This window comes from Carya illinoinensis, chromosome 14 (genome assembly GCF_018687715.1).
Source record: "Carya illinoinensis cultivar Pawnee chromosome 14, C.illinoinensisPawnee_v1, whole genome shotgun sequence".
Classification (NCBI taxonomy): domain Eukaryota; kingdom Viridiplantae; phylum Streptophyta; class Magnoliopsida; order Fagales; family Juglandaceae; genus Carya; species Carya illinoinensis.
In genome coordinates this window covers 4,972,298-4,997,846 of record NC_056765.1, presented here as the reverse complement: position 1 = coordinate 4,997,846, position 25,549 = coordinate 4,972,298, and the positions used below count along the sequence as shown (strand labels likewise).

Genomic DNA, 25,549 nt, shown 5'->3' with positions numbered 1-25,549 from the left:
TGGTCCTACTGATCTGCCCAGGATGTATGGGGGTTTCATATTAATGGTTCACATAAGCAAAAGGTGGTGGACATTCCCTTTAAGGAGCTGGTTACAGGATTGCTTGAGGGGCTAGATGAGCATAGTCTTGCAGTCTTTGCTGCAACTGCATATATGCTATGGAGGAGAAGGAACATTTATGTGTTTGAAGGTGAGTTCTTGGACCCCATTGCTATTGTAAAGGCTGCCAATCAAAAAGTTAGTGCATATAGAGAGGCAAACCAGAAAGAAGGGGCAGTAAGAACAGACGCAACTCAGGTCCAGTCTTACTGGTTTGCTCCTCCTGACCAGTTTCATAAGGCAAATTGGGATGCATCGGTGGACAGGGCCAAATGCAGAATAGGAATAGGAGTGATTATCAGAGACTGGAGGGGTAGGGTTGTGGCTACACTCAGATGTCAAAGGGCTTCATTTCCAGACCCTGTTATAGCAGAGACACTAGGAGCTTTAAAAGCAATTTCTCTGTGTCAACAGTTACATATCAATAGAGTAATACTAGAGGGTGATGCTAAGACAGTGGTGGATGATATTAACTGTGACATAGAGAAGTGGAACTCAGGAGGCATGATTATCCAGGACATTAAGCATAAGATTAAGTCGATGGAACAGTGTACTGTGCAGTTTACCCCAAGGTCCAGTAATGTTATAGCTCATTTGCTAGCTAAAGATGCACTTAAACTCTCTGAGGAGAGCATTGTATTGGAGGGACTCCCCTCGTGTATCCAAGCTTCAATGCTTTAAGATGAATATGAATTGAGGTTCTTCTTTTCAAAAAAAGAAGTATAAAAGAGAAGGTCAAGATTCCCTAAATATATGGAAATTGACGAATCAAAAGATAGAATTTTCCCTTTACACTCCAAAATTCAATTACAGAGTAGTGGTGGAATATTTGCCTTCCACTACTTTTACTACAATTAAGTAGAAAATGAAATGTAACTATTTTGTTACAGATATAAAAGGATTATATAAAAATAAACTTGTAAAATAATGTAACTTCATGTAATCTGTTAAATTTATTTTAAGATAAAAATAACTTTACAATCGAACGTACAGTATCGAATTATGTTAATTTATAAATTTATTTTTTTATAATTATTTTATATTTAAAGTATTTCTCTTGCATAATACCTCAACTACCAAACAAGGTACGAATAGGACGAAAAATTGGTTGAGACACCAAAAACATGATAATGGCCAATTGACTGTTGGAGAAGACAAAAAGGATTTAATTACGATATGGAAGCAAACATTGAACCAACATGATGGCCCCAGGGTTCTGTGTCTCTATATTCATCTATTTTTGTCGATAAGAGATCAGCATCTCTGAACTGGAAAAATAGATAAGACATGGAATTGCTGTTTTAATGCGCTTTTGATTTTCTGTTCTTCTCTCTCTCTCTCTCTCTCTCTCTCTCTCTCTCTCTCTCTCTCTCTCTCTCTCTATATATATATATATATATATAAATACACACACATACTGGCATACACACATATTTGGATCATTGATTTCACCATTAAACTATGGCATATCCTGAAAGAAAATTTTGGTGTTTTGTTTAATAGTTCTTTACGGTTATGCTGACCAAAAAATGATGGCATTTTCTTGCAGAAATTCAAAGATGCTGCAGGTTTGTATAGTGTGAAAATATAAGTTGGCCACAATCCTCTTCTAAGACATCATGTACCCAATTTACCAAGGGGGGATGTACCTTTTTTTTTTCCTTTAATTTTTGTGGGGGAGGGTAAGAGATATCATTAAGTACAAAGTAGAAGGAATGAAGGGCATATGAGAAGAAATTAACTTTTTCAATCCACCATCTAAAAGTGCAAGAAAAACAAAAATTGTATTATAGAAATGTTGGGCTAATATTGCTGTCCACTGCATAAAAGAAAGGGAGAGGAAAAGTTGATGGAACACATCCTCTAGTCATTCAATTACAGCATTTTAATTCTCAATTACATCAATAATCTCCATAGACCACATCAATAATCTCCATGGATACCAGAAATTAACTTTTTCAATCCACCATCTGCAGTCTGGACAGAGACACATCAATTCATTTTAGTAAGAATACAATCTCATGCATCACTTCAATCATCAAAATATTTTTCTTGCCTCAGGATTTTGGTCACAGAGATCATAAAAGTTCCTTGAGAATCCCATAGAGATTCACAACTTTACAATAAAAACAAGAGGCCAATGGCTTCATAACAATTAGCTTCTTGCCCTCTGTTTTACATCATCCTTTTCTTTCATTAACTGTCAAGGTCACATATACAACTTTGCAAAGTTGAAGGATTAATTGACCTGATGTACAAAGAGCTCACAACATAAGCCTAACTCCGACTGTACAATTTTCCATTTGTGCAAAATTTGCAGCCAAGCTACCATATTCTATTCTGATCTTCTCCTTTACTTTAAGCACCTTTTTCAAGTACCCATCAATCCACAAAGAGGTTTTTTAACTCCTGAGAAGAAACAACAAAAAGTTGAGCAAAAGGGATTCTACACTTTAAGACCAAGGTCCTCAATTTCTTTTGATTCCATATGACTTTCACCATTCTTTTGACCAAAAAATTCATCTTCTTCAGCATCAAAACTAGCATGAACACTGTAGAAGACATATACGAGCACAACAAGAGCTGAAAATAATCCAAACTGCACATAGGATGGCCCATTTAGAGAACCCAGCAAGAATATGTTCAAGAATATTGATATGGAAGGTATCCATGGCATCAAAGGGACACCCCAGAACTCGGGCTTCCTAGCTTGTGGAACCATACAATGGAAAATCTGCATTAATGCCAGTGCAATTACACCGCAGGCACTGAGCATGAAGCCTTTAGGCTGTCCCGGTGGTGCAAATTTCCAAGTGAGGGTGAATATGGTGGAGGTAAGGGTAAATGAGCACAAGAAAAACACGGTCGGTCGCGGATCTGTTGTCCCCTGTGCAACATAACGTCTGTAGATCACAGCATTTGCCACCATGTAGAAGACAAAAAGTGTGCCAATGGAAACAAGGTCGACCAGGACTCTCAGCTCAGTGAAAAGGGCAATGGCTGCAGTGAAGACTCCTGCAAGGATATGATACGTATGCGTGAGAAAGATATAGCACAAAATGACTTTCGTAGTTTCACTTCCAATGTTTTCATCCAAAACGGAATTCTCATCATTTAGGATAACAATACATTTCAAGGGAAAAGTCCAAAGGTCCCACGGAGATAACTTTCCTACTATGATAGGACATGGATAGATTATTCTTCAATAAGATCCATTCAGTTGCTTTCAACATTATTTGATCATGTGTGACAGTGACCACACTTATTATCTGTAAATGGTGGACTTTCTCACAGAAATGGGGAGAGACTTCAAATTCAAATATGGTCATTTGGTGTGGAAGGGACCAAGACAAATCAACCACCCCATTTATTTTAAAGCAAAATTATACTGTGCTACGAGTGCAATGCACTGGTGTCAAGTATATGAACTCAGTCGCTAGCAGTTGTTATTGTCATAAGACCCACTTTATGTATTTATCTCTCTCCCACTCGATATTCAGCAAGTAAATCTTTTTCTCTCTACCTTATGCTCCTATAATCTCACTTGCACCACATGACACTATATTCATCGTGAACTAAGAAGCGCTACCGCAACCGTGCCTACATCTCACAAAAGGACTAAAATCAATGGCGCAAGGTCCCAACGCATGGGAATCAAACCCCTGGTTATGACCTACGGTATCCATGGAGGTGCCAACACGCCAAAGGTATGCTTGATCAAAAAAACTAATCATTGGCAAAATTCCTCCATCGCCCCTTAAATAACTCGCTTAAAACAAATTCATCAAATTTTGAGATAATCAGAGCTTTGAATCCTTGGTTAGTGTGTCAATACGAGGAAGCCCTCATTGTCCGGTTTCACAAGAGCTATCTTATAAAAAAGTAAATAACGCAAACAAACTCAGAAGGCCTACAATTATTTAACAACTCTATTTAAATCCAGCTAAATGCTACGGTGCCACTTTATTAAAACTAATTTCAAATTTACTAGACTATCTTCTATTTGAAATAAAAGAGTAAACTTTATCATTTTCCCAAACTCAGAACTAGCCCTCCAAAACCGAATCGTTCGTGTAGTTGGGAGTCGGGACCCATCCCCAGCCAAACTATTACAACAGTTCAGATTCGGGCGCAGCCAAGCAGTCCAAATGGCCACACAGTACACACCATTATAAACAGTAGTAAAAGACAGTTAAAATTGTCCGAAAAGGTTGTCGTTTGGGGTTTGAAAGGGCAAAAAAGTGTAACGTACCCAGAAAAGCGGAGGCGTTGACGGGTGTGGATGTCTTGGGGTGGACCCTGGCGAACCAGGCAGGGACAACGCTGGACCGTCCGATCACGCACATGTACCGAGCCTGCCCCAGCATCGCCACCAACAAGGATGTTAGAATCCCGAAGCTGGCTCCCACTCCGATCACGTTCGAAACCCATCCCCAGCCGTCTGATTTCCCTCTGAACGCCGCCACAAACGGCGTCTCGGCGTTGAACTGCATGACGGTTAAGGACATGTCCGTCATTTCGAACGCACTCCACCAAAATTGGATTTGGATAAAGTAGAAGTATAAAAAAACGAATAAATTGTCGAGAAAATTAAAATTAAAATAAAATATACGGCTAATGAATTTCCAATTTACCATATCGTATGGAAGGAGCTTGGACATTGAAGCGGCCATGAGGCAGTAGAGAATGGTGACGAGTATGACGGAGCCCGAGACACCGATAGGGATGTCCTTGACGGGATCCCGGGCTTCTTCGGCCATGGTGGAAACAGCGTCGTATCCTATATAGCTGAGGTAGACCATAGCTGCCCCTTCGAAAACGCCCGAAGCCCCGAACGGAAAGAACCCGGATGGGTGGTGTTCCGGGTCTCCGGGTTTGGTGAAGTTCGTCCAGTCTCCTTGCCAGAATCCCACCAGTATCACGAACGCTATGAACAAAATGTGTAGCGCCGTCAACACCATGTTCACCACCGAGCTCTCCCTCGTACTGAAAGAACCAATGAAAGGTGAAGTGAGATTGAAAAACTTGGAATGCGAACCAGAAAGTGAGGATAGGTATGATTTTCGTGGACTCGGACCTGTAGCAGATGATGAGGGTGATGATTAAAACGACGAGGACTGCGACAATATCGATTTGGTTGAAACCGTCTGGGAGTGAAGGGACAGTGAGTCTCCATTTATCGGTGGAGACTCCAATAGCTGTGCCCAGATAGGCAGTGAAGCTCCTTGCAACGGCGGCGTTTGACATCACGTAGTCCATCACGAGGTTCGCACCGGTCAAAAATGCGGCGAACTCGCCTGCGCAAACTCAATGAGGAATATTAGTGACGGTGGTGGTGATATATGCGCTAAGAAGAAAATTTTAATAAAAACAAAGTGGGTTAGGGTGGCGGTCACGAACTAACCAAAAGTGACGCGGAGGTAGCTGAAGGCACCACCAGCGACGGGCATATCGACGGCGAACTCGGTATAGCAGAAGGCGGAAAGCAGGGCACAGAGGCCGGCAATGGCGTAGGAGAGGACGAGAGCAGGGCCGGCACAGAGAGCGCCCCGGCCTGTGCTGACGAAGACGCCGGCACCGACCATGCCGCCGACGCCGAATCCGACGAGGTCGAACCATCGGAGCGTCCGCTGCATATAGGGACCTGAACGAGCCCGGACCCGGCTGACCTCGTCGAAGGAGGTGGAAACGGAGCCGGCACGGCGGGAAAGGCGGGTGGGGGTCTGAGACAGTGCCCGAAAGTAGGCTTGGAGGCTCGAGAACGACGAGCCATGGCTCTCCATTGAGTACCTCTCTCTGGTATATAACTCGGACTCTCACTCTGACTCAGTAAGTCCGTGTACCGGTGAGAAGGTAAGAGCGGGTGAAGGGGGTTTATAAAGGTTGAGCAGAGGACATGGAAGTTCCGTGAAAACGGAAGGGCTGTCTGACAATGGACGGCGTGAAGGATCAGTAATGGCTTTGTATGGGAGACTGGAGAAGCCGAGCCGCAGATACCATCCGTTTCCGTGAGAGTGGGGGGCCCACAATTAAGCTGGCTGGTTCACTGTTGTCTACAGGTTAACGTCTTTTTAAGGATTAATTATAGTTTCAGGGGGAGTATTTATTTTAGAATTTGATAAGATGAAAGGAAAATAAAATAAAATATTATTAAAATATTATATTTTAATATTATTTTTATTTTTAATTTAAAAAATTTAAATTATTGATTATATTTTATATATGAATTTAAAAAAATTATAATAATAAAATGAGATGAATTTAAATATTTTCTCAATTTAAATAATCCTTTATTTTTATAAAGATGAGTTAACGAATAAAATTTTATACATCATATAAATATCTTATATTTATCATATTATATATAATTGAATGAAAATAGAATATATAGTATTACACACAAAGATTTGTTATAGAATTAGATAATTCTATTTAAGATATTTTATAAAAATCAAATTTATAAATTAATATTAAGATATGTGAAATTATAAAATATATAATCTACATCACTTAAATTATAATATTTAATTTATAAGATTTAAATTTTAAAATTTTTATTCTTTCAAATCAAATTATACCATATTATTATTTTATTATATGAGCTCTAGAATCTATACATCGAGTTGATAATATAAATTTTTAATTATAAATTAAATATAATATATTATTAAAATTAACACATGATATATCTATATTAAAATTAAAAAAATGTAAAATAATCTTAAATTAAAACAATGTAAAAGAAACTAAAAAACAATTTCAAAACAATGTTAAAAAATATAATAAATAAATAAAAGCCACCTGTGTCCGGATCCCGTTGAGGTTATTTCCAAATCACAGCCGTCCAAAGGGTGATCGGCTATGGCTACTTTTGGAGGCTGCCTACCCCTAATGGTGACTTTCTTGTTTTTGAAAACAGAACCACTTTAGAGCGGTACGTTCTGTTTTACATTTAATATTTATATGCAAATATTTGATTATATAAAAATAATTTTATAAATTAATATAATTTCATATAATTCATCATATTATAAAATTATATTTATTATAAAATAAATCTAATATATTAAATAAAATTATATTAATTTATAAAATTATTTTTATATAATTTTTTTATAGACGTAACAGTACTCATATTTATATAATTATATTTTAAATAATGAGTAATTTTATAAAATATCTTTATAAAAATAATATAATTTTAAAATATTTGTATATTTTAATATTATTATAAAATGTGTCTTAAAAATATGATATTTATTATATATATTTTTTAATTTTTTTTTTCATATTTTCTGTTGTTGATATATAGTCAGTAGCTAGACAAAAAAGTTTATGAAGCACGGATATTGGTGCATAGAGGCAGGCGGCGGCGTTTTAGGAAAAAGAAGGTATGGGGGGGACTCTTTTTATCTTTCAGAAATGATTTGTGCAGTCGGGAAATGCAGTCGGCATGCAGTCGGCTGTATAAAAAAAATTAATACAGGACTTATATGAAAAAAAAAAATTATTTTTATAGCTTTTTATAATTCATGCAGGTCCCCCTGAATATAAAATAATTTTTTTATAATTTTTTTTTATTCATTCCGTACAGCCGACTGCATGCCGACTGCGTTTCCCGACTGCGTGTAGCAAAGCCCTCTATCTTTTGATGGGGGCGTTCCGCGTGGGGAAGCGTCAATATCTATGCGAAAGGCACACTGAGCCAACCGCGCATTTCCATCCATGCTACTATCATTATTATTAGATAAGTTGTACTCATCATCTTCTACATTATATATTATATATTATTTTTTTATTAAATATATAATATATAAATGATAAATAAATTAATTTAAATAATTTAAAAGAATTAAATAAAAAAATAAAAAAAGTGATGCATAGAGATAATGAATAGTAAAGTTTTAAAAAAAATATACATGTCAAGAAGGTTTGCAGTGTAGAAGGAACAGCGGGGTGATGCGTAGAACTGATCTTATTATTATTATGGACAAATACTAAAGTGATTATTAGATATGTTTATTAAATATGTATATTAGTATAAATAATTTTTTTTTAATTTTTAATTTTTTTAACTATCTTAATCATTGAAAAATAAAAAAATATAAATTTAATAATAATTATTTTCTTAGTTATTAAAAAAATAATATATATATATATAAACGAAGATATTTAATGGAGATATTTGATATTCATATTATTATTTATTATTATTATTATTAGATAAAAAATATTTATAATTGTAAATTGTATAATTATCACGTAATTATTTTTAAAAAAATAAATAAAATATGAAATTTAAATAAAAAAATAATTTTTTAATAATAAATCTTATTTTTTTTAAATAATTACATAATTTTTACGTAATTTATAATTATATATCAAATCACTCTAATTATTATTATTATTATTAAGTTCTGTTTGTTATGCTTGGGGGCCCAAATGACAACATTCTGTCCACAGCACCTCGACCGCGCTTTACGTGTCGTTGCTCCTTCATGTACTTTAGTTTTCATCATTCAACTCCATGCTAATGAATTCTCATCTCCTTACCCCCTCTCTCTCTCTCTCTCTCTCTCTCACGCTTTCTGAGAATGCAGACCAGTTGTATCTGAAATGGATAATTTTGTCTGCAAAACCACCGTGAGCCGTTGCTATCAGACTCAGATCAGGCCTGTAGAAAGGCTATGCCTAATAGAGTGGTTAAAAAGAATAGAAATCTTATCTCTTTGTCCCATCAAGTTCTTGGCCCCGAATAGACATCTCATCGCAACAAATAGCAGTGCACTTCCGACTTCTATCGCCTCGTGATTCACATGCGAACCGTAAAAGGGTCTCTTCTTTGTAAGGTATGGGTGGGCTCAAATACTTGTTCTTAAAATTCGTTTTTTCTTTTGTTTTTTTCTTATTTTTGCACTGTAATAGTTGTAAACTGGTAATGACGTGTTTATAAGAACTTCACCCTCTTCATGTATATCCTATTTTCCTTTATTTAATGATAATTTGTTTGCTTAAAAAAAAAAAAAAGTTTTTGCCCTGCAGTGTTGCAGGTGGAGATAAAAATAATAAATAGTAAAATATGCACCAAAAGATACCGAATGCATCGTTGCACCGTTTATTCTTTTGTATTGTTAGGCACCTCCTCAAGCATCATGTAGCAAATTGCTGCAATGTAGTGATCTGCTCTCCTATAAATAGGAGAGCTTAAGTGTGTGGAGAGTGCAGCAGAGAAGTGTAGAGAGAAAACAGAGAGTGTGTGCTGCGTGTGTGCAGACAGTGTGTGAGAGAAAAAGAAGAGAGAAAAGAGTGGGTGAGCAGAGAGAGTTTTTCTGTAAAATTCATTTCATAGTGAAATAACAGTAGCTATGGACGTAAGCAATTACCGAACCACGTTAAATTTCATCCCTCCTTTATTTAGAATCGTCTTTGTGTCAGAACAGCTCCCAACATGCAGATGGTTCCGCCGAATCATTAATGGGGTTCTCTTAAGCCCCTCCCAAAGCTAAGCAATGCTGCTGCCTTCCTCTTTTGCAGTTGCTGAAAACTCGAACTCCATTTCCTTTTCTTCTGTTATTTACTTTTCTTTATTAAGAGTGGTCAGAGCTCTGTACTCAGCCTTTTCAATTGCTCTAATTAAGATTGAAATGGGTTTTTCATCTTACAAAAAGATAAGAGTACTACACTGTTAGTGCTGGATAGGCTTTTCATACTTTGGTGAGGAAATGATAACTGTACATATCCCAGAGCCCAAAAGGTATGAATTTTGGATTGTAATTGTGAAACTATGAACAAGACAAGCACAGATGCTGCTTTGCTAGGCTTGATGCACCAGAAACCAGATGTCACTACAAAAACCTACCTAACTTGCTTCGGCTTGAATGTCAATTTCAATTGCTCATCTACCATTTACCTGCAAATGGTCTCTCCATCGCTCTGAGATCATCATGCACAATAAAATCTAACCTAAATATTCTCAAGATTTTTCACAACCCCTTTGACCATCCTTCCTATATCACTCCATTATTCAATGCAGAGAGTGGAGCGAAGTGGAGTGGACTGTCCAGAACGTATGAACAGTATCCTGCATTGGCTCTCGGACATTATCTTTTGAAGCACGATTCCCACCCCCATTAGGTTCTCAGCCCAAAGAAATTTTATGCCTCCCTCCCTAAGGTGGTGGTCCAGTCAAAGTCAAACCATAAAAAAAGATAAAAAAAGGCAATGGGTTTTTTCTAGCAGCTTGTTTTAAAATGTTAATCATGCTTAGGTATCTTAAACATGGTGGAAGGTAAAGCCTTTTGAGCTTATGCAAGCAAGGCAAACATGGTTGGATCAGACTTCCAAAACCAACTTAGCCTTTATTATTAAGTACCAACTGATCTAAAAAAGCAGAGTACATTTACATGTTTTTAGCTTTCTTTTCTAGTTTAAAATAAACAGTTCTTTTAGCTTATGTTTCTAGTAATGGGAGACAACAATGCAAATCAAATCTTGTTGTGTCATTAATATTGAGAACACTTGAAATAGAGGGACTTGATGTCAAATTGTAAAATTAGTAGATTAGGCAAGTCATTTAGGCCCAACGGAGCCTAGGGCCTTTTATCTGGTCTATTCATAAATTTCTGAAAATTATAAGAAAGAATTATTATTCTCATTAGCCCCTAATCTCATTTTACACCTCACACCTTACGTGGTAATTAAATCCAATCATTGATAAAAAGGATATGGGTAAGATGGGGATTTGAGGAGGAAGAAGAGCAATGGGGAGAGGAGGGAGACAGAAAGTACAATAGTTTTGAGAGAGAGAGGGGTCGAAGAGAGAGAGAGAGAGATTGATGAGAGAGAGCTTTAGGAGAGAGAGGGGGCGATTGATGAGAGAGAGCTGTAGGAGAGACAGAGGGGTCGAAGAGAGAGAGGTAGATGAGGGAGATGGATTTGGTGACTATGGATCTGATATGAAAAAAGAAAAAAAATAGTGACATCAACTGTGGGGTGTAGGAATAAATAGTGACTGATGTATAACATATCTATATAAAAGAACCCTAATTCTTAAATCAGCTTTCATAATTAGCCTCATAAGTTTGTTTATTTATTTATTTTTCGCTATCTGCACTAAAACGTTTCAACAGTGTTACATATTTGACTTGCGCTCAACTTTCACAAATCTTGAGGCAGTTTGCCCCCCAACTCACCACAACTTTCTGCTTCAATGGCAGGCTATGGCTGAAGGTCACATACTATTGGTTCGTTTGTTTTCTTTTACCTTTGGCTAAAACTACACTAGAGGACAAGGAATCTCCACATTGTAGTTTCCACTTGAAAATTTATCTTAAAAAAAAAAAAAAAAAAAAAAAAAAAAAAAAAAGACATTGCAGTTTCCAACTAAAATTGCCGCCCTATGGCCTGCAATTAGCACTCATTCCTTTACACTTGCATCCTGCCCCCCCTATCTATTACCATATTGCAGCAAGTCAGCTTTATATTTCTACATATCAAATCAAGTTCTGCCTTCAGGTAGCATGTCCATGGCCTTCAGCACTTCCAAGAGCTTGTTCTGCTTTGCACTCGTGTTTGCCTTCGCTACAATCCGCATAGTGACTGCTGGAGATGAAGATATCATCTCAGATTTTGTAGTCCCAACAAACTTCACACCCGATGACAGCTACTTCACATTTACCAACTTGAGAGCTGTTGTCGGGGCACCTCTGCCCACAATTTTCAAGGTCTCGAAAGCAAGCCTTGCTGAATTCCCGGCCCTCGCTGGCCGAAGTGTTTCTATGCGATTCTCCAATACCCCGCTGGCTCTATCAATCCACCTCACACCCATTCTCGCACCGCGGAGCTCTTGTTTCTCCTTGGTGGTGCCCTGGAAGTTGGGTTTATTGATACTACTAATAAGCTCTTCACTCAGGTACTCCAAACTGGTGACTTGTTTGTATTTCCAATGGGACTTGTTCACTACGAGTTCAATAGTGATGCAAATAGTTCTGCCTTGGCAATCTCTGCATTTGGGAGTGTATTCTCACTACCGGCATTGATGATGCGATCTTGGCAAAGTCTTTCAAGACTGATGTTGCTACCATTCACAAACTCAAGGCAGGACTTGCCCCCAAGGCCTGAGAAAGAAAGGGCCAACTTAATAAAACACCAACAGACTGTTTGTTGATTCTCAGAAATTTTTGTGGGAGGTAAAGAGTAATTACATTCAATGTTAAACTGAAATGGTAATGAAATAGTGAACTACTCCTTTTTGTCAAGGCCAGATTGTCTCGTGTTCATAGTTTCTTGTGGTTGACATGCAATGAATTCATACCTCGGTGCTTAATATTTTTCAGGATCACGGCCATGAATTTGATGAAATTCCACAATCACTACGCCCTCGTTCATGGAAAAGTGAACTGTGCAAATTTCGTAAATTATTGTAGCTATTATGTGAAAAAAGTATTATATGCCGCCTCATTATCCTACTGGTAAACGACACATTATTACGAGACAAAGGCTCTTGTATTTGAAGCCAGTTTCCTGGAAGAAAAACGATGAAATATATGCCTGGTTTGGTTATACAACACAAATTATCTCATTGCATTTCATCTAATTATTACAATTTCCCCAAACACCTACACCCACACAAATACAATAAACACTTCAACATTTTCAAATCCCAAAACAAAACTAATATTAAAAAATTATATTCTAACAAGATTTTATTCAACTTTCATCTCATCTGTATAACCAAACCTGTCATTAATTATCAAACATACAACTTTGTTGTTTTCTAGTTGAAGCAATCGAAACAATATCATACCAGAATCTTGAATCCATCAATTTCATTTTCCTTTGATGGTAGTAAAGATTAATATTATTGGTTCAGACATCACCACATACAATCATAATAAGATCCCAGAAAACTTGAAAGCCGTTGATTTGGAACTTCTTAACATCATTTCAGTGTGCAGGCCCTTCCAAGCCACACCAGCAAATGCTAACTAGAAAAAGTTAAGTGTTCGGGAATCCCATTTCTAAATTTCAGTCATTCATTCAAGAATCTTGCCCTACATCATTGAATAACAGACATGGAGTCTTTCAATCTCAATAGCAGACTGCATAAACTTCATAAGCTGCAGGAGAAATTGATTTAAAAAATTGAGTGAAGGAACCTTGTTTCAGCTGTAGCACAACCTAAATCTATTTCTTACTGAACTAAAATGTCAAGGTTTAATGGCCAGGGACGGGAAAGACCTCAATATTAATAAGAGCTGATAAGTGATCATATCATAAATGCAAAGACAGAAGCCCATAAAAACAAATGCAGAAGCACAACGATCATTAACAGAAACGCCTGAACAAATTAAGAACCTGCATACAAACAGGCCCCATGTAAATTACTGTTTAAGAGATGATAACACGAAACGTACTTTTGTACAAAGACCAGATCAGGTCGAGAGTTAAAAGTTGGCTACATTTTATTTTTCCTCATCTCCAAAGCAAGAAGCTATCTGCTAGTGCAGTTGAACATTTCAATCCTGATGGGTCCCCTCGGTTTTCTGAAAACAATAAAATCACAAGTTAACAATTGGATATGAAATCAAAATAATGCAAGACATAAGCTTTCCAGATAAATTATTGAAAGGCCACCAGAATACATCATGACCACACTAAAACCTGCTTCCACTCAATAAACATAGGATTGGGGAATGGACCATTGTTGATACACATCTAACATAAATTCATCTTTTCAGCTTAAATGCCCTATATCCTAAAACTGACACATTGTTGCAACTCACAATTGGACACCAAATTCACTAACTACGAAAACCAGTTCTAAGTCCATTACTTGAGGGAAAAATGGCTTTGTAATCCTATGTTGTCACATATATGAAACCAAAATCTACAGCTACAGCACATACATGTATGATTGTACCGCTACAACATCTATTATCTAAATAAAGACCCTACGTCATTTGACCTAAAATTATTATTGGGATGGGTGGTGGAGGAGGAAGGCATAACCTTGACTAAATAGGAAGTATCTAATTGAAGTTTTCTGGAACTTACGAAACTTAGCCAAGCTCTATTCCTTGTAATGCATTTTTAAATCAAGCACTAAAAACCACATCAGTTTTCTTATTCTTTTTTTCTGGTTCTTAGAATGTAGTCGGTGTTTTCTTTTGTATACCCCTAGTGTACTTGGGCAATGCATATTTCATTCTCATTAATAAAGTTAATTTTACCTATACAAGAACATCAGATTGGTTGAGTGGCCTTAAAATTTTTTTTTTTTTTTTGAAGTAAGAAACTTTATTGAAACGAATGAAACTAGGCAAAGCCCATGTACGTAGGAAATATACAAAATGAGACACCTAATTACATTCTAGAAAGCTGAAAAGAAAACAAAAACTCATGACCATTTCCCTCCCTCTAGTACAATAGCAGAAAACCACTGAAAGAGAGGAGACATAAAGAAATTCCAGATATCCCCACTCAATCCTTGTTGAGTGGCCTTAAAATTTTGGCTTGCAAATTGGGATATATGTTTCAATAAGCCATCCTATCAAACAAGACCCTTAAGTCAAGTCTAATTCTTTGACAGTCCTTGTTACGAGGGAATCCTTGTGAAAACAAGTTATGAGTCTCTCCCTTATCCATGAAAGTGCTGAATTTCTGACTGATTAATACAAATGGAACAACTCATACTTCATAATGTGTTCTTATAATACCTTAGTCAAATCAAACAACATTGAACAACAAAACAATAACATAGCGCCCAATAATTAATAGTTTGTAGCTAACAACATGCTAAGGGTACATACCTTGTCCCCATTCTCTTTTGCTTTCGCCGCCTTTTCTTTCTCTGCCTTTTGCTTCAGCTTCTCCAACCTTTCCTTCTCCATTTTCTTTCACAAAAATCAACAAATTTGTCGATATAAGCCCAAGGACCAGGGAAGAAGAGGCTAAACAATAAGCGAAAGTGATTACGTAACAAAAATGAATTGATTGAAACTGTTTGTTTGATGAGAAAGCTGAGTCAAAGGAAAAGATAAGACAATAATAATGCAAAACGATGAACCCGCAGTTTAATGTAGTTTCCCAGTGAAGGAGAGAATAGATAACAAAAGAACAAAAAAGGCGAATCATTTACTGGCTAAGAAAATGAATACATAAATTTTTTGATGCGTAGAAAACGAATACATAAATAAAAACTGATGTTCAAGAATCGTGTTAGTTAAAAAGTAGAAAAAAGAAGAAGCATATATCCAAAATCATTTCTTCTCCTACTTTTTACCTCGGCAACCAAACTGAGCCTTGCTTTACATGGTTGCTGAGAAACCCATGGAGAAAATATTTTCTAACAAAATCCATTATTAAAAGACGGCTTCTCACCCCGACCGAGCCAAACAGTAGCACTCTCAAGTCTCAAGCTAACCTAGATCAAAATTTCTACTAATCTCCCGTCTTTTTTCGTGATCAGCCGAGCCAATCAGTAGCACTCTACTCCCCAAGATCAAAATTTCTACAGCTCTACTCTGTCTTTTTCGTGATCAATCTCATTCACTTTTTCTTAGCTCCCAAAATAACGGAAGTTTCCTTTTCATACGTTTTCTATCATTTTCTGAGCAAATACACAGGGCATGAAATAATAATAGAGAAATAGAAGACCTTAATGTAGATGTTTTCGGCAGCGCGCTCCTCCTCGCCCAGAACCCGGCCCTTGTCGTCACTGAAGTAGCGAGTCGCACCCCGAGTCGACTCCATGGAACGAGACACACTCACCGATACTCGACTCAGCGCGGATCTCATGGCCATTTGTCAACGAGCTGGGTATTTCCTTTAGAGTCCGAAGTCGCAGTCAAAGGGCACTAGAAGTTTCCGTATTTATAGTGCTGGTTTAGTGACATTTGACATGGCCGCTACCTATATTGGCGTGGCACAACTCAAACCGTCTATCTTGTTTGAACGGTTTAGATTCGTCAAGAAATATGCATCCCTCTTAAATCCTGCTTCTATTAGATTAACTCGGAAACTGACTCATCCGACTCACCGATAGAAATCGAAGCATCGATAGGCGAAGGTGTATCATCCTACCAGAGGTTGCGTTGGGGGTATCTCGTAATCTCTCTCTCTCTCTCTCTCTCTCTCTCTCTCTCTCTCTCTCTCTCTCTCTCTCTCTCTCTCTCTCCCTGTATTCAAGTAAGCAATGTAATTTGATTTTACGGATTTTTCTTTCCCGAAAATTATTGAAATCTGAGGTGTTTGGTAATATATATTCTTATTTTTATTGAAATTTGAAATTAGGCGGATAGGAATTCTATTGCAGGTTTCTGTTATGCTTCAGTAATCATGAACAAACCCTAGTTGTCTCGTTGGTTGAAATTGGAAATGAATAGGATAAGCTTTAAATGGGATTGAAAAGCTTGAAATTGTGGATATAAGAGATATATATCTTGGTTGATTTGGTCGCTTGTTAAGAAATTAATGCATTTTATTTTTCTGGAGAAGTGCATGGGTATTGTTAGAAGTCTATAAAATGAATTGAAACAAACGATCTGTCGTATGGGTTTCTTTTTCTCTAGTGGGATGGCCATGATATATGGTTTTGATAGGATGTTACTAACTTGCAAAGTACTTTACAGATGATATCTGAGATTATTAGACATAGTTTTCTTGCAAATTTTTGCTTGTTCATTCAGAACTACTCGTTTGAATCTTTTGTTAACTGTGCTTTGCTTGTGATGCACAGAATTTAGCTGGGAGGAAGTAAAGGTTGATAAGCATCGAGAGAATTACCTTGGTCACAGTATCAAGGCTTCTGTTGGAAGATGGCAGAAAGGTAACAAACACTGTTATATTGGTTGTCAGTGACATCTATATTCTATGTTATAGAGATTTTGCCTCTAGTTCATGGTGGGGTTGTGTGATGTTTGTGTTTTGTGGATGATATTTTGTTAGTTGTAAGACCAGGACGGTAGGAGGTTTGGTGGAATACCTGAGAGTCCTTTAAGTTTCAAGTATTAGGCTAGTGACCTGAATAAAATTTGGTTCTCTTTTTGGACAGCCAGAAAAGTTGTTTTGTTACAGAGTTTTGTACAGGATTTGTTTCTTGGATTTATAAATATAGCTTTGTGTTATCTTTCGTGCGCTTCTGAGATAAGGCCATTCTTTGTTAAAGAATTTCTGAATTTCCCTGTTTATTAATGTGACAGGGAAAGATCTACACTGGTATACCAGGGGCAAAAAAGCTTGGGATTCAGAAATGGAAGCTGCAAAGGAGGAAGTAAAAGAATTAAGGAACAGGGGGAGCAGGCCATGAGGGAGGCCCTTGGCTTAGCTCCTAAACATGCTAGCCGACCTCAATGTAATCGGCTTGATAAGCATGAGTTTTCTGAGCTTGTGAAACGAGGGTCTACTGCAGTGGACTTGGGTGCAGGCCATGCTGAAGCTGCTCAGGTTCACGGTCTTGGTTTCTCAAGGCATATGTGAAAAACAAAACCAAAGTGGATTAGGTCCTGCCCTTATGATATTCGTCAAATTTGGAATTTTATGTTTGGATTTATGATCTCTCATGATGTTTATCACCTGCAAAAACCTTTTGAAAAAGTTCTTCAAATATTCTGTAACTCTAATTTGGTGATTTTGAGTACCTTTTGGTTCTTTATTTTTTATTTTACATAGATGCATCGAGTGTAAATGTTAATCTTGGCAACGGCATTTGTACTAACTGTTGCCACTTCCTTCTGTTTCTTTTCATTGTTTTTTTCCTTTTCTCCCTTGCATGAATTCCTCTACAAACTGCAGAGCACCTCGCCCTGGGGAAGCAACGAGCTCTATTGAACCCTCAGTGGAGGATGTTTCAGCTGAGGAGGAGAAGGTGGTTATGCCTGATCAGTCACCAAGTAACACCAGAGAAAAGGAATCCGAGGATGTAAGTGGTCAAAAGGAAAGAAGGCGCGAAGAGTGTAAAAAAGAGAAGCAGGAAAGGCATGAGAAGCGGCATTTTCGTGATTCGGATGACAAGAGGAAATGCAGGAAAGACAAGGAGAAAAGGAGGCATGATTAACATGTTTATAAAATTCTGAAGTCTTGGTTTATTCTTCTATGTTCACTACATAATTTGTGAAGTTTTTTTTATTTCTGAAATCAAAGTTTACATAATCTGTAATTTCAAATGAAGATCGTTTGCATGTAATTATTATTTTTTTGATATCCTTGGGTGTCTGAGCCAGCTTACGCGCACCTCGACTAATCTCAAGAGGCCCTGAAGTTAACGGCCAGGTAAACCTCTAGTGGCTTTGAGGGGACTCGAACTAGTGACCATTGGGGAGCAAACCCAAGGCCTGACCAATTGAGCTACCCTGTTTGTATGTAATTTGGGTTGTTGAGATACAAATCCCATAAACCTGTTAGGCACAATTGGGAGTAAATTCACTTTTGAGGTGAGAATTTGGAGAGTAACTCAAATAGTCTTGTTTTTAAGTGAAAAAATGAATAGAGTTTTGTATAAGATTTGAACATTTTAGACTTGCATGAATCCTTCTTCTTTGCATCAACTAATGTTTTTAGAATAATGATATACACGGAATACATTTCACAACACATGTTTTAAAATAAAAGTATTTTTATAAAGTGATGATATTTTTATTAGTTATTTTATAAAAATATATTTTATTTTATAAATAATTGTATAAAATGTTGTGAAAAGTGTGGATTAAGGAAACATCCTGTTTTGATAATAATATTCGTAGGGTATGCATCCATGCCCTTTTTCCGGATAAAGCGCTGAAAAAGATTAGAAAAGACGACTAATAACATTAATAATTTGCTTGGATATCATTAATAATTGTTTGTCTAAATGTTGAATTGAGTTAAGATGAATTAAATTTTTTATAAATTTTAATGCATTGAAACAATATAGTGAATTTTATAAGATCTATTTAATATGAATTTAGATATATTTAAATATTAAAATAAATTAAAATATATTTATAAAAAAAAAAACAAAAAATTCTGCATGTAAGGAGGCATTTTTAGTTTAAATATCTATTCGAGTTTCAAAGCTGCAGTGCAAGTGAAGTCTGCTGAGGGAATCTTTCCAAAAAAACGACAGCCCTGAAGTCATAAAGCAAAAACTAAAAAGCTCAGCGGCTGTGAGTGACAGAGGTTATTCCGTTATTAATGGGATAGTCAAGGGTATTATAGGAATCTAAATACCCTGTATTTTCTTTAGTTTTTTTATTTTTCATTAATTTGTCTTGATGAAGTAGGAACACAAGAAGAGAGAGAGACGGGGAGAGAGAGAGAGAGAGGTGTGCTCGCATATGTATGTGCTTTCTCGCTCTTCCATGATCCGCAATTATTTCAGGCACCAATCTCTCTCCCTTTTTCTCCGTTAACATAGCAAGTATATAGTTACGACATCCGCTCCCAAGAAATCTGATCACAGTAGGATCGTATCTACTTTAGGACGTTCCTTGTTTTTTCCTTTTCTCTTTGTTTGAGAAAATGGTGTCGGCGAACCGTGAGATGGTGGTCTACTGCTTCGACACCCTCGTCTCTCACTACAACAGCGAAGATTCTCCTCCCCCCGCCTTCGATGAGGGTCACCAGTATCTCTCTCTCTCTCTCTCTCTCTCTCTCTCTCTCTCTCTACTTATCTTATATATGTATGCATGTACTTGTAGGCGGGGCTGATGGATGTGTTTTGATGTATTGGATGCGATATGGCTCCTTGGGTTTCATCGATTGTTATGTTCTTCATTTTCATAGTTTTTTATTCCTTTTTTTTTTTTTTTTTTTTTTGCGCTCAGTTTAATTTTGCCAATAGAGTTTGTTTTGGTCCCGAAGTTACTAACGGTTTAGTTGTTATTACTACCATTTGTTTTTCTTCAGGTTTTCATTTATGAGAGAAAGCAAAGTTTTTTTTTTTGGTTCTCTCTCGTTCAGGTGTTGCTGATTGGGATTGTTATCTAAAGTTATTTTAGTTATTGATTAGATTTTTTTGGTTTTTTTTGTTGGAATAAAAAATAAAAAAAATAAAATAAAAAATGGCATAACGGATGACCCAGGATTCTGAATTTCCTTTTTATCGGTTTTAGAATTCATGTGAGCTTTATGGATATGTATAAATGGAGGGTGTCTATACTAAATGGAGAGCTGCTTTGAGGCTAATTATAGCTCCTGTAAGATGAATTCAATTCTAAAGTGGGTTGGTTAATCTGTGATAGGGTCAAGCTGGGGACAGACTGTTGAGTACATTCATATATCATAGTATTAACTTTTCATCCAAATATTAGTATTGGCGTTTCCAAGGTATACTGTAGTTTGTTTTTCAACACAAAATGTTGATAACTAATTTATCAATTTTGCATTGTGTTAAATATAACATTGCATGATTGATATTTACATCGGCAGCATTGAAAGTTGGTACTCACCGACTTTGTGACTTAGCATGGGTTGCTAACTCCACCATCTTATGGTGAGCATTCTGAACCTGTTCTGTTCTTTTGTTTTTTCTTGGAAGGAGAAAGGGAGGGTGGGGGTTAAATTAGAGGACTAGAAAAAACGTAATGTTGACATTTGATTTGATCTTCTCTTCTGGCGTTTACATATGTGAAAACTTAGATAGTCATTTTTGGGTTTCTCAAGCCTGAGAATGAAATGCATGCCTGTACAACCTGTTTTTTATATGTGACCCGATTATATGGACATTTGATAACAATAAGGAGCGCACACTGGAAAGTCTTTGTATTTACTTTATTACAATGGTTTTCTGCTATAGGACTTGATGGAGCTTCTGCTCATGATCTTCTGTTTTCTTTTCTTCTTCTTCTTCTTCTTCTTCCTTATAGAATGTAACTAGGTGTTTTCTTTTGTATACCTCTTGTGTACATGGGCTTCGCTTATTACATTCTTTCAATAAAATTTTATTTTACTTATATAAAAGAAAAAACAAATATGGACATTTGAATTATGCAAAACTATAATTTATAGACACCGACTAGTATATATATAGCTTAATAGATGTATACAAATCAGACCCAAGTGAGTTTGATAGGGCTCGAATATGTATAGCTTAAAGAATGCTATGAAGTAAGAGATGTATTACCTTATGCTTTGCACACCAGACTTTGTATTGCTTGATATTCTTCTCTCACACAAATACTACTCTTAGGATAATGATACACAGAACTCTTTTAAAATTATTTTACAACCCATTTTACAATCAACCAATGCAATCATGGCACTTCATTAAAAATGTATTTCAGTCTTAGAAAACTACCTTCCATTTCATATAGAGTTGTACAATAGTTGTAAAAGAGGTGTGAGTTGATCATTTTCCATACTCTTGTCCCAGTCCATTATTTGTTACTTGGAAGAAAGTGGTGAATGGAGGGGAGCCTCGTTTACGTGGATGCATTGGAACTCTAGAAGCTCGTTGGTTGATTAATGGATTCAAGGACTATGCTCTAACCAGGTATATTTGGAAAGCATGTCCTTTGCATCTTAACTATTCAAGGATTGTATATTTTGCTGCATATACTTTTTTTTTTTAAGTAAACAAAACAAAAAATATTTTGCTGCATATACTTCCCACTCATGGACCTTTATACTTACTGTATTCTCTTCTATTTTTTCGCCTTATATTCGGAGTAAGCTTCAACAGCATCTATGATAGTGATTAATGATATGTGTGTACAGACCAGCTGTATGGAACACATGATGCGTTATAGCGTGTGCTTTTGATACTTACTAATTGGCAGTTGGCAGAAAAAAATAGCAATCACAACTATAAATAGGTCACACAAAATCACTTATAATTGCAGAAGTAGTTACGATTTATTGGATGGTGAAGCTTCTTATATCTGTGGCTTGGGAAGTTTTATTCTGTCAAAAGATTAATGTTGGGTCTTTTCTGTAGTTGGTCACCCCTGAAGATATTGCTGCTTCTTTTGTTACCCCTGTTGAGGTCGGCCCAGTTTTAGGCCTGGGGTTAAACTGGGTTGTTGTTGTCTCGTCTAGAGCTTGTCTGGCCTGGAGAACAAGGATAATTTGCTATTGTTTTCTGTTTTTTTGTTTTTTTTTTTTTTGTTTTTTGGCTGTTGTAATCCTTATTTTGTTGTTAGTCCTATTGCATGCCTCTGAATCTCTTTCCTTTTTATCTGTAATGCATCACAGTGCTTTGAGGGACCGCAGGTTTCCCCCCATACAGGCTAAAGAATTACCCTTTCTGGAGTGCACAGTTTCCATTCTGACTGATTATGAAACTGCTAACCACTATCTTGATTGGGAGGTATCTGCCTGTTCACTTGTTTTGAGTTTGGTGGTACTTTAGGTTACAATGTATAGACATTTAATTTATCTTCTGTTATGGTCCATTGCATGCTCATAAAATCTGATAGCATTTTCTGCCCCAAGAATGCCTTGTTGGTTGATTCTGACTTTTTGTATATTGTTGTTGTGACTCTGTTTAGGAATGATTTTAACAGTAAGATTGACTGAAGTTGCTAAACCTGTAATTGTATGAAGTTGATGGTAGATGTTCTTGTGGAATATTGGTTTATCATGTAGCTTCTTTCAAATGTATCCACAATGATTTGATGGATGGAGTTTCAGATTGGTTGATTGCCATGAACCTTCTTGTGGTGATTGGACCATTCAGCACATTGGTTAGTGCATGGGATTGTTTGGTTAAATATTTGAATCTGTAATTCTCTTACCATGGTGGAGGTTGATGATCAAATGCTGAATCTAATAATACATAGGAGTCGCATAGTCAGGATTCACAATGGGATAACTTCTGTTTTACTTGCTGAGTTATTGTGGTATATGTTTATTTTTGCCTTTTCCCACTTTGTGGGCTTAGTGTGTTCTTACTGCAGGTTGGAAAGCATGGGATAATTATTGAGTTTACTGATCCAGACAATAATACAAGGCGAAGTGCCACATATTTGCCTGAGGTGGCTGCCCAAGAAGGTAACAATCCTCGCTACAGTACATGCCAATCAATTGGGTAAACTTTTTTTTAGCTCATTAACATATAGGTTGAAATTCTGTGATCTTTTATTTATTCTTTTAAGAGGTCAAGTCCCCTTAAATTATATTAAAGCCCTCACTTGTGGCTGAGGAATACCATATTACATATCCAAGCATGCTTGTCCCACATGCACATACAGTTCTTCGAGCTGCAGAATTGTAATATAATCTTCTTGCAATATATTACGGGCATTGTGTCAAATTTGATTTTAAGTGGATGAACCATAGGTCTTGTATCCCTGTTTGATAGTTTTTGTCTTCATCCAGTTTCTCTATAGCCCATGCTTAGTCATCCCAACTGTTCAATCTCATGTGTCGGTTTTTTCTTTTACTGGGTCATATATTGGTCAGTTTCACTATGAATACTGTTTCAAGTTCTCATTGTTACTCTCATGCTTTAGTAATTCTAAATTAAAATTGTATGTGTAAAACAGAGTAAAAAACTCAGTATGTGCCTCTTTCTGTCACGTTTTCAGATGGAAAGCCAGGTGACAAGATGGTTATCCTATATATTCGTTTTTTGGGAAGTAGAGCTACATTATTTGCTAGGTTTATATGTCAAAGAAGAATAGGATGTTTATTCAAAGAATACCCTTGATTCTTGAAAGTGCATTTGATTCCCCCCTCCCCCTTCTTATCCTTCTAACGGAGTGTTAGATTTGTGTGCAGAAGTGAGGTTTTGTTCAGTTACTCAAGTTTTATTTTCATGTGTACACTTTGGTTTAGCTTGGACAAAAACAGAGGCAATAGATTCACTGATGCGAAAAGCCGGGTACAATGGCACCATTACTGAGTCCCTCCGAAAGCGTATACTGCTGACACGTTATCAGAGCACGCTGTTCACAATGCATTACAGTGAATATCTTTCCTATGTCAAGACAACCAGAGGTGTCGCTCTGTCTATTGTTGGGGCTAAGCCAGGAAATCATTGATTCTTTCAAATAGCTTTTGCTTAAGAGCACAAAGCTAGTTTGGTCTAGACAAAATTTATTTTAAAGAAGAAAGAACTGGGTGGGGATGGATATGTTTGTCTTCCATCTCAGACACCCTAAGTTATTGCTGTGCCTGTCCATATTATTCTTCAAATTCATTTGATTTTGGAGAAAGAAACCAGAAAGAACAGGTTTCCTCGATTTTAATATCCAACATTCAAGTTCACCTGCTTTTTGGGGAAAGCATTGCTGGTGAAAAACTTCACAGTTTGTGACTTAAAATTAGTCATTCCTGAGTGTTTCATCTGATTATCTTTGTGTTCAATGTTCAGCTCCATTTTCAGTATCTAAGCTGAGAATTAACACAAAACATAGCATATCGTTAATGTGATCGCTTGTCACATTAGCTAGCACAAAATCATGTCTTGTTATTCAGTGAAGAAGGTGTCCTTGTATGGCCCTGGCATTTACAGATATATAGGAGGAATTTATTTCCATACATTTTCCAACAAATTAATTCATTAACTGTCACAACTGATTCTGTTTCTTGCCTATTTAAAATTAGATGGAATGGAGAATACTATTTTTTAAATTTCAAATTAGATTTTTAAACTTTTAAAAGCTTTATTTTTTCCCCTATAAAACTAGGTTAACTTTTAATGAACCGTTTACAAGAAAGATATTTAGAAAATCTATTGCTTTTTCTTGTTAACATGAAATACGATAAATATTTTATAATTACGAAAAAATAATATAAAAATAAATTTATCAATATGATTTGATATAATACATAAAATTGTAAAATAATTCTAATGAATCATATTTTATTTTGTTTAATCTCATTAAATAGAAGTAAGGGTGTAACCGATCTGGTTCGGTCCGGTTTTGGACAAAATTTAAGACCGAAACGTATGTACCGGTTTAATATTTTTCAAAATCGATTAAGCACTGGTTACCCTCTTAAACCAGTATTCTAGTTTTACCGATTTTTAGTCTGATTTTACCTATTTTAATGTACTATATTATATATTATATAATATAGTATATTATAGTATATAATACTATAGTGATAATATATTGTAGTATATTATAATATATATTTTAATTGTATTATAGACTATAATAATATATTATAATATAGAATATAATGATATATTATAGTATATTATAATATATAGTGATGTAGTATTAGTATAAATATTAATATGCACTATATAATATTAATATAACTATTAATATAATAAATAAAATGATATAAGATTTTAAAATTTAATATTATATTAATTTATAATTTATCATATAATATAAAACTATTTTATATATAATTATATATTATATAGAAATATTATATACAATATAAAAAATTAAAATATATATAAATCGGTTCGGTCCGGTTTTAGAAAAAGAAAAATTAAAATCGGATTGATTTTGATTAATTTTAAGAAAAATAAAATATCGGACTGAACCAAACTCGAGACCGAACTGATCCC

At 36.0% G+C, this 25,549-nt stretch overlaps 3 protein-coding genes and 2 pseudogenes across 5 annotated transcripts; 3 read left to right on the top strand and 2 right to left on the bottom strand.

The window, feature by feature from the left end:
* Positions 1-2,048: 2,048 nt before the first annotated feature.
* LOC122294149 (cationic amino acid transporter 6, chloroplastic-like) lies at positions 2,049-6,077 on the bottom strand. The gene is made up of 5 exons (XM_043102644.1): positions 5,504-6,077; positions 5,177-5,396; positions 4,734-5,085; positions 4,352-4,586; positions 2,049-3,114 (listed from the first exon to the last, which is right to left on the bottom strand). The coding sequence occupies exons 1-5, from the start codon at positions 5,880-5,882 to the stop codon at positions 2,546-2,548; spliced, it is 1,755 nt and encodes a 584-aa protein (XP_042958578.1). The 5' UTR covers positions 5,883-6,077; the 3' UTR covers positions 2,049-2,545.
* Positions 6,078-8,614: 2,537 nt separating this feature from the next.
* Positions 8,615-12,424, top strand: LOC122294147 (annotated as a pseudogene).
* Positions 12,425-13,396: 972 nt separating this feature from the next.
* LOC122294148 (uncharacterized protein At2g27730, mitochondrial-like) lies at positions 13,397-15,962 on the bottom strand. The gene is made up of 3 exons (XM_043102643.1): positions 15,757-15,962; positions 14,910-14,993; positions 13,397-13,643 (listed from the first exon to the last, which is right to left on the bottom strand). The coding sequence occupies exons 1-3, from the start codon at positions 15,901-15,903 to the stop codon at positions 13,617-13,619; spliced, it is 258 nt and encodes an 85-aa protein (XP_042958577.1). The 5' UTR covers positions 15,904-15,962; the 3' UTR covers positions 13,397-13,616.
* Positions 15,963-16,000: 38 nt separating this feature from the next.
* Positions 16,001-18,283, top strand: LOC122293479 (annotated as a pseudogene).
* Positions 18,284-19,344: 1,061 nt separating this feature from the next.
* Positions 19,345-24,371, top strand: LOC122294146 (uncharacterized protein At2g38710-like). 3 transcript variants are annotated; one of them, XM_043102640.1, is made up of 5 exons: positions 19,345-19,700; positions 21,449-21,568; positions 22,270-22,384; positions 22,974-23,067; positions 23,797-24,371. In XM_043102640.1, exons 1-5 carry the CDS (start codon positions 19,597-19,599, stop codon positions 24,057-24,059), a joined length of 696 nt encoding a protein of 231 aa, XP_042958574.1. In that variant the 5' UTR covers positions 19,345-19,596; the 3' UTR covers positions 24,060-24,371. The 3 variants fall into 3 exon arrangements, with proteins under 3 accessions (XP_042958574.1, XP_042958576.1, XP_042958575.1); XM_043102642.1 differs by having other exon boundaries at positions 22,974-23,104; positions 23,854-23,993; XM_043102641.1 differs by having other exon boundaries at positions 19,347-19,700; positions 23,854-24,371.
* The last annotated feature ends 1,178 nt before the right edge of the window (positions 24,372-25,549 follow it).